General features: G+C 38.5%; 1 protein-coding gene across 1 annotated transcript; it reads right to left on the bottom strand.

Moving 5' to 3' along the window:
• Positions 1 to 4605: 4605 nt before the first annotated feature.
• Positions 4606 to 8940, bottom strand: LOC131799901 (nucleolar complex protein 4 homolog). Its single transcript, XM_059117593.2, has 2 exons — positions 7697 to 8940; positions 4606 to 6576 (listed from the first exon to the last, which is right to left on the bottom strand). The coding sequence occupies exons 1-2, from the start codon at positions 8933 to 8935 to the stop codon at positions 6220 to 6222; spliced, it is 1596 nt and encodes a 531-aa protein (XP_058973576.2). The 5' UTR covers positions 8936 to 8940; the 3' UTR covers positions 4606 to 6219.
• Positions 8941 to 9850: the final 910 nt, after the last annotated feature.

Below are 9850 nucleotides of genomic sequence, written 5' to 3'. Positions count from 1 at the left end.
AGGCGTTAAATTCAAAATTCCGCCATCTATTTAGTTCTAGAATGAATAAACCAGCGCCCTATCACTAACGCAGCGAGCTGATTGGCTAGGCTACTCGTACTATTTATTTTGTGCGATGAAAAAGCAAAATGTTGTTGTCATGGTGACGTCATCTATGCGTCTGTCCTCAAATAAATCATAAGTAGGAACCAATCAAAATGCGTGTATAAGCTCAGCTTATCTTTTAACCCTTTAACTCCCAGATCAAATTTGTAATTCTCCCTACTGTCAACCATACAATTCTTATAATGTTAGTTCAGAGAATTTAGTATTGGATCAACTGATTATCCCCAAATTGATATACTTCTTTATTCTCATCACTTGTCTGCTCGATATTGTATTGATATTGTAAGGAGAAATTCTGTCTTGGTCACTCATGGGAGTTAAAGGGTTAATGACAGATAGTCGAGCTAGGAGCCTAATAAGTGTGTAATTCTAAAAAAAAAAAAAGAGAAAACACGGGCTGATCTTTTTGTTCAGTTTAAGAAGATCAGTGCTTTTACACTAACAAAGTAAGATTCGCCATCGATATTTACGCGTGAAAGTTGATTCGGTCTTCCCTTACTAATTGACTATCATAAATCCGTCACATGATAGAAATCTCGGCTTATAATATGCAGTTCACAAGTCCTGGTTAATCCTTTCACTTTTAAATCTAAGTATCAATTATCCGCTCGGTCATGATTGATGACACATTTCATCTAATTTTCTCTCTAAAATTTTGAAGTTTATTCAAATAATATCTCACTTGATGATCGGTTTCTTCTCATTACCTTTCTGCTCGAAAATGTTTTTATATTGTGAGGAGAAGTTCATTATTGGTCACTCGTGGGAGTGGAAGGGTTAAGTTGTATTAAACCCTCGCCTATAAAGTGTTTATGTTTGACCTGCCAAGGATCCGATTAAATTTAAGATAACGAACTCATTTGTAACTACCTCGAAGTTAATAAGAGGATTAGAGCTTTCGGGTCGGGAGCGTATATAACATGAGACAAATTAACTATAATCCCAGATTCTCATTTAAAAATCGGCATTTCAGAAGCCAAAGTTGGCGTCAAGGTCACAGTTGTTGGCGAACACGTCACGTATTGATGGCTTATCTTGCGTTTCATCGCAAACATGGCGATCAAGGATGATTTCACTAGTTTTTCAGGGTTATATCTGCAGAAAGGGACTGTTTCTATGTGATTTACCGGTCACCTGTTATCTGTCTATAGTCTAATGAAGTAATGCGTGTCGCTGTTAGTTATTTCATGTTACAGTCATCTAAATGTGCCCAGAACCGGTCTCGGTACCCTTTCGATGCCTCAGAAAGCTCCATTATTTCCCGCTCTCGGTCTTAAAATGAGTCATGCATAGGAAAAATTTTAATGTGGCTTTTTATGAAGCTTGATCGTGGAAAGGTCTGTGTGGATTTGAGACTCTCCGGAACGATTACCCAACATTAATTTGAATTTTACTTTCCAACGCAAACAAACATGACAAGTGTTGCATGTAAAATTGACGAAGTCGGGAAAGCACCCGTCAACAAGCAAGTCTATTTTTGTGCAAATGTAATCCCACCTGACGGACTGTATTTTTACGAGGAAGAACTAACGCTTGCAGGGTTTTTGGACTTAACGAATTTGATGTTTCCGGTTAAACAAGTTGTGACCTCCGCACAACAGTGCTACTTGAAAAAGACTAAGATGACCATGCACAAACAAGTTCTCTTCACTCCTTAAAAATGAAGATGTTCAAAATCTTGTGAAATGCTGTCGACCTCACAGATAAATCTTTACAAAAAAGACAAGAATTTACTGAGCGCGAACGATTTTTAACAAGCCTTAGAACTGCCAACATAGTTAAGTTATTGTTTGCCTTTTTGTCCAGCAGAGAAAGTGAATTATTGTTTGCTGCAGAATCCTTTGTACTTGTATATGATTATAATTACGAAAGGATTTCCAAAGAAAGAAACGCTATCTTCCAGGGTATAATGCGCTATAAATAATACTGACAGTCTTTTATGTTTGAGTGCAGGTGGCGAAATGTTATGATAACATGATATGTGAATTAATTAGACGCTACCATCGAACCTGATCAAGTCACAAAATTATGCGAGTATTTATCATATAGTCCTCAGGCGAAAGGAAATTTCGGCATCTAATTTCCCAAGAAACGCCCGTTTTCTATCCAGCTCGCTGTAAGCATTGTCATAAAGCCCTTAACAAACATATAAATAACGATTTTATCCCCGAGTGAGGCGACAACGGCGGTATTTATATAATGATGTAGTCAAGCCATCACGGATAATGAAGTCGATAAACTTAGCGGCGCAGTTAAAACGATAGTTGGAACTAATGCCTTCACCTCTTAGAGTATCTTTTCGTAATTTAACGTCGGAAGTACAAGCAGAACGTTTCTTACCTCAAGGAAGAGCTAATGGACGGTGAGGCTGGCTTCTGAGAATTCGCGTTAAGCCTTACTTGTGTATCCTTGTCATGGTTAGAAGTCATGTGTAGACGCTAGTTATCGCGCAGACTCTATGTTTCAGTCACCGAATGTCGCAATTGCGCAAGCGGTATAATAGATGATAAGTAAGCAAACAAATAAACAAAGAGGTCACGCAAGATGTATCTGAGAATGATTTTATCGATTGAGTGATTGGTTGAATTCTTGTAAAATTCAGGGATTATTAGATATATAAGAAAGAAAAATTTGGAAAAAAAATCGGTTGAATTTGTCAAGAGCTCAAACGAGGTAGCGCGACCTCAAAGTTTTTTTGACGTTGCCGCCAGTATAATGAAATAAGTTTGAGATCTATTTGAAACATGACTTTCAGTCAAGAAATTCCCTTGCTTTCAACACATTTATTTGGTACAACAAAATTAGTTGAATACTCAGCGAAAGATTACCAAGTTGGCTTTCTTGAACACCTTTCAGCGTGAGAAAGGTTGATTAAGGCAATGTCGAGGTAGTTTGATTGATTTGTGTGGTGAATCGAAGAACAAACGCTATAAATAGATGTCCATTAACATTTTATGAAAACTTCTCTATGGGGTAATAATCGATGAGGTGTAAATTAGATGCGTGACATACTCAATTCTGATGACTCATGCCCTGGAGCGCAATTTGATACTAACAACCATTAGAAAATAGAAAAAAATGAAAACTGGTCGAAAACAAGGTTAGTAGGGAATACTCTAGAAACACTTTAAAGGTTCGAAAGGTATAATTTCATCTTTTTAAGGGGCTTTGTAAACAATGGGCTTGGTCTCATGGTTTTGTTTGGGTGAGACATTCGGTGCAGTTCTGACGCCAGTGAAAATACCTTGTTAGAAGTTCGAAAGCGTCCCTTTTCATTGAAAAAAAGTTTGGGGGGGGGAGGGAGGGGTGGGGGAGCAACAAGAACAAGAGGAAAGGTAAACACTTCTCCGGCACCTCACCCGTTATATTTACCCTTTGTCACAATCTTCAGCGTTTTAATTGCAGAAGAAGCCTTAATTTTTAAAGCGGAAGGGCGTTTCTTGTTTAGGCCTGTCCCATGGACCGATTTATTCATGATTCGATGATTTAGCACAACATTCAATGAAAAGGCGAGTTCTAACGGATCTAACGTTCAAGACCTGATACTTAACCTCTCTATTTCCCATCTATTCCCGTGGTAATTAGTTGGGAGAAATTGCTATTATATCAAGATAACGCCATCTAGCTGGTGACAGCAATTCTCATCACCATTGTACTGGCTAGTGCATTGCTATTGCGAGGAGAAGTTGGATTTTCATCGCACCAGGAAAATTGCCGCCACCCACCTTAGTACGGTTCATTCAACGGTTTCAAGTTTATCTACACTTGCCTCTACCTCTCCTTTCGGATATCAAACATTTTCATTGTACCACATTTCAGTTGAGGTTTCGGATGAATAGACTTTATGTCTCAGAAAGAAGTTTCTAGCTTAAGTGGTTGTTGCAGGTGCTAGGAGGCTGGTACAGACAATTTGACTCTCATACTGTAAAATTACTCTCCACTAACTTTTGGATATCAGTTCAAAGAGTACAAAATTTGCCTAATTGATCAGACCTTCATTGCCATACATAATTTAAACAAAGAAAACATTGAGGTGTGCCCTGCGGAAAGACTCACAAAAATAGATATGACCATAGTTGGCGAAAATGTGGAACGGAAAATTCTAATCTTTTTTTGTCTGTCATAGAAATTGTCACAGACGCCTATCTGAGAGGAGGCAAGCTGTTTCATTCTTGACTCAAATGGTTTGTATAGAGATTACAGAAACTCTCCAGGGCAATTGAGCTTCTCCTTTCCATGATATTAAAGTAGAATTGAAAGAGAGAAATACTGGAGAGGAGTGTTTCGTAGACGCTAAGATTATTTCCATGGAACAGAACGTCAAACGCATTAATATTTATAACGACGCCCGCAAAAAGAAAATATGCGATAAAAACAAACCCAAAGTTTGACAAACTTAGCTTGATTACAAAGACGCCTCAGGGAAAGACACCAAGCCTTGTAAGGTTACTTACGTAGGAAATAATACGAACATAAATAATTAATCGACAGGTGGTATTAATAAAGTCGTGTAACCAAAGCCGTATCTTTATCTCTTTAAATATCATATATTTTCTCAGATATATCAATGATCTCCCTTATTTGTGGGCTTGACGCCTTTATATATAACAATTGCATGTTCTAACCGACGCCACTATCTTAAAAAGATGTTACGAGTTTAAGTTAATTGTTTGGCGAATAATTTACTGACAAACACGTCTTTTTGCAGCCTTGGCGACTCTATAGCGCAAACAAACTCCACTTCATTCTTTTGCTTACTAGCCTTGAATTCCACCGCTAAAAGTTTCTTTCATATAAAGTCTCTTTACAGCAAAGGTTTAAGCAGTACTCATAAGGGTGTTCTAACATATGTTACAGCAATTAAGATCTCTGAATGGACGCCTAATGAAAAGATATCTCAGTTGTGTTGTAAATACATCGCTACTTTTCCACGGGTGATCTTAACACAAGTCATAGACCTGACGCGTATTTTGTGTCTTTGCTGCGATATTGCAGCGACTATTCTTTGCAATGATATGGTCTTAGTCTAATACATCATAAATGAGTCAAAGCCTCTTAGGCTTTCACCGTTTCTATCGGAACTTGATAACCTGGCCGCTTCTCGCTCTATCTTTGCCAAGATCTCCTCGAAAAACATGTCATTATCGAACAAATCTTGATGGCGATATAACGGATTGGTGTGTACTTTGTGGGTGGGTATATCGTCCACTAAGTTACCCTCACTTTTACTTTTTTTCATTCCGCCCCGTTTGACAGATCCTCTGATCGCCATGTCGCTCAATTTTCGCGGTCTTGACGTCTTTTTGTGAAGTCTCCATGTGCTATATGATGTTCCCATGCCTGATTTCTCGTCAAATAGACTTGATTTCGAACACGACACTGCAAATGGTGGAATCCTTGAATTTAATCCTTACAGACTCTGTACAAGTTTCGCCTTCTCGCGTTTTCCAAGCGCTTCATCTTTTTTGCCGCGGTAAGGGAAATATCTCTGAGTCTCATTCAGTCTCTGGCCCTCTACAAATTAACTTCAACCTAAACGTCTGACATGTTTCCTCCGGGAAAAAGCATTTTGATCGCAGCTGTGAAAGAACAGACTGAGAAGAACGCTTTTCTTTTTCTTAATAAAATTCCAGTTCAAGTTGGCTAGGTTTCATTAAATAAACTATATTATTGTATTTTCGAGGGTGAATTATTGACGTAGGGAACTATGTCAACCAATAGGAGGTCCGCACTACAATTAACGTTTGGAAACGCTTCATTCAGTAAATGACATGAAGCCGGAGTATTTGAACTGAATAATAATTAGATGCAAGAGCACGAAAAACTTTGTATTGTTAAACCCTCAACTCTCAAAATCTGATTGTTAATCTTCCCCTGTGGCTGCTACACATTTCCTTGTAAATTAGTTACGAGAATTTTGTGTCAGAAACCTTGAAAGAGGATAAAAGAAAAAAGTAGGAATTTGAATACCTAATTTAACAATTTTTCAACGAATTTCTTATTTTTTTTTTAATTATTGTAAAAATTGATAATTACAAGAACGTAAGAGTACCCACTGAGCGACAAAAGTGGATGTTGGATGCTTCACCATTGAAATTCTTACAGATTGAAAATCTATTCCAAGACCCATCTCTCTGCCATATCCTTACTGATAAGACTCTTGGGAACTTGGAACTCCAAATGTGCATTCTGATCTGTAATCTTAATACACTCTCTCTGAAACAGTTGGTTATAACCATCATCAAAGTACTTTGAGATGTTGGTTTCACCAGTATTGAGAGGCTTCTCTAGAATTTCCACAAGGGATGCCACACCAGGATAGAAGTGACTCTGCAAAGATTTTAGTTCCCACAAGGAACTCTTCATGGCATTGCATTTAGCAGGGTCAGGTTCATCGACAATGAATGGATCACCTTTGCTGAGATCTGCAATGTTCTCTTCTGTGCCATGATCAAGCAACAGTTTTCCCGCCTAGAAGCAAACAAACACAGATTAAATCTCACCACACAGCAAAGTTTATGTCTCTCAGGGTGGTGTCAACTACAGCCTGCACTTACACTGATTTTGAAAGCGTAAAACAGTTTAAAATATTTCTCTATCTCAATCTGATTCTATACATGCAGTCAATTCTGGATTACTCCACCACATTTCTTGAAGCCTCTCCAACATATTATAGGTTCCCACTAATACTTCTGGATGAAGAAAGGTTCTGAGGATGAATGTGCCTAGTTCAGAGTACAACCCTAAATTTGCCAACCACCTCTGATCGGGAAAAAAATCAGTTAAATTATCCATCTGGATCTTCATTTCGTTTACTTAGGACAGATGAGTAGGTTTATTTTAAATTCTTTGTTTCTGCATTTCCTGAATGAAAATTGCATCTGAATAGTTATGGAGTTAAGTTTCTAAAGAAACTGAAGTGCCGGGTCAGTGGGTATATCACAAGATAATTTGGTTTAAGAAACTGAGTTGATAATATAAATTAGCCAACGTAGAGAGTTTCTAAAGCAAACATATCAAGTGTTAGCCTTTCGTCAGAAAGTCATTATCTTTGTATAGAGAGTTATCTAGGATTGCTTCAGCTTGCTTCACTTCATGTGGCAACTGGTCTGTAAGTAAAGCCTTTATGCGGGCCCAAGTGGCCCATGGAGCCGGTGCTTAACTCCGGTTTTCTTAGCATGAAGTGGCTAGGAGTATTGCTCCTCCCCCCTGGATGGGATGCTAGTCCATCGCAGGGTTACCCCCAGCACATTTGCTGGTACCCATTTGTACACCTGGGTAAAGAGAAGCACTGTGAGAGTAAAGTGTCTTGCCTAAGAACACAACACAATGACCCCAGCCAGGGCTCAAACCCGGACCACCTGATCCGGAGTCGAGTGCACTAACCGTGAGGCCACTGCGCATCCACGCCTCCTTTCTGGGAGGTATTACATGATAATTTTGTTTTATTATCCGGGTTGATAATGTAAGTTTTCAAAGGTGATGTTTTGAGCATTAGCCCCTCTTCTTATTGTGTTGTTAATATTCCTTGTGATTACTTTGGTCCTCATTTTATAATAATCAATTAAAATATGTTATTATTCCAACTTACTTGTTTGCGATGGATAAGAACTGCAACACTTGGATGTCGTTTCATGAGATTGCAGACGAAAGGTATGGCCAACATTGCACCAGATGGGGGAGCAGATAAAGAAAGGCGTGACAACCTTTTGACAAAGGCTGCCACCAGGTATGCTGGAAGATGGGTGGACATCAGGAACAAGTCTGCCAAGTGGAAGAACCTTGCTTGGTACTTCAAATAAAAAATGTTTGGTTCAAACAATGCATAAAGCTTCTTAAAAAAGTCAGGATAGTCCAGGTTATACTGGTGGATAAGAACAAAAAGGCTGTTGAGTGCCAAAAGGCTTGTTACACCACCAGTGTTGTAAGAGTCAGTGAGAAAATCCATAAGCAGTTTTGGATCTGTCATGTGTGGTAACACATCTGTATGTAAGTTGAGTAAAACCTTCTTATGAACTTCAGATGACAATGGAAGCCTCAGTAGTGCTAGCCAGGCAGAACTAAAGGCTTTTTGATGATTCTTCAACTCTAGAAAGCTGTACTCATTCCTCTCACTATTTTCATTTTTCCGTTGCTTTACTTCTATCAAAAGATTCGTCATATCCTCGTTTTGCTTCTTCATTTTCACCTGGCTTAGCATTGCGAATGCATTTTCTACAAGAAACCGACGTTGGCTTTCTTCGCTATTTAAAGCGTCTCCGAGGACTTTTGTCAGATTTTTGAGCACGTAAAACCTGACATCATCATATTCTAAGTACTCAGCAAACCTTTCGATACAGTTCTTCATACTGTACCTGCCATCAAACAACGCATCGCAAGTTTTCTTAAATAGAACTGTAGGAAAACGATCGGTAGATTTCGAGTTCCTGTCGTGTTTTGCCTCCTCCACGAGAAACTTCATCAAGGTACAAAGAGCAAACTCCTTTACGTTTTGCGATCCGACGCGAAGCAAATGTAGAAGCCGAGTCAAGGTCAACAAATATTTATCGTGTAGCCAGGATCTGAAAACATCTTGAGGATCTGAACTCCCTTCTTCTTCAAGGGAACGCTTTTGTTTCGACGATCGAAACAGCTTTCCCCGCGATGAAAAAGTTGTGAAAATTTTGTGCGCTGATCTTATGAATCCCACCAAAACTTTCTCGTCTTGGGTTTCTGATAATTCCAGGATATCCACAATGAAGTTTGAATTGGTATCACTCTCTAGAATAGCTTTAGTTTTCTCTTTGATTGTCTTCACCTTCTTCGCAGTTTCCTCCTTGACATCCGCCATGTTGAAAATCGTCCCATGTGCTTTATCAGGTAGTCAGCTGACCAGTTTTTTTTTTCTGACATATCGGGGGGGGGGGGAGGGGGGGAAGGGAGAGAAATGAGGAGGGAAGCATTAAGGGCAGTGGAGTGGGTAACAGAAAATCGATAGTTCCTTTACCCCTCAAGGGAATGAGGATAATTCTTTGCATCGTTTAGCAAAGGAAAGCTGGTATTTATGTTGGGAGCCAACGGACTTTGGAAGGATTATCAGTTTGAAGTTTTCAAGAGTTAAGCTTACTGATTACTCAAACTGTCACCGAAACAAGATAATTTTTATCAAAATCTGATAATTTTTTATTTTTATTTTTATATTAGAAAACCACCATTATTAGTAGACAAAATTGTAAATACTCAGCCCCAGTCTCTCCTCCCGCGATCCTATTAGTCTGATTTTCAAGAGCATTGCATTAACCTGAAATATTGCTGGACCCTAAACAGTGTAAAGAATGATGATTTTAAGCTTACATTGGTAGGTATTGATCATAGTGACTGATCACAGCTCTTAGCTTATTCTACAATGGACACAATGCAATTAGTAATATATAAAAACAAACGAGGAGAGATAATGTAAGACTGATTATATATAGAAATTTAGGAGTAATTCTTAAATCGATGGCGAAAATTATGGATGAAGCCTAATGAAGAGATTGGAGCCTGAATGCTTCTCTATGTTTAAAGAATTTGACAGTTCAAAGTTCTAGGAACGATGACAGTCTTTTAAAAAACACAGGCTTTCAGCAGGTGTTATATTTCAATTTACAAGACATTGAATTACGATAAATAAAGACCAAACAGAACCATGGCAGAATAATTACGGGAAAATTTCTCAAAATGGCAAAAAATTCCGAAGGAAAATAAGTTAAGTGCTGGGAAAATA

The sequence above is a fragment of the Pocillopora verrucosa genome, chromosome 12, assembly GCF_036669915.1.
Source record: "Pocillopora verrucosa isolate sample1 chromosome 12, ASM3666991v2, whole genome shotgun sequence".
Classification (NCBI taxonomy): Eukaryota; Metazoa; Cnidaria; class Anthozoa; order Scleractinia; family Pocilloporidae; genus Pocillopora; species Pocillopora verrucosa.
The sequence above is the reverse complement of the archived record's forward strand: the minus strand, read 5'-3'. Positions and strand labels throughout refer to the sequence as shown.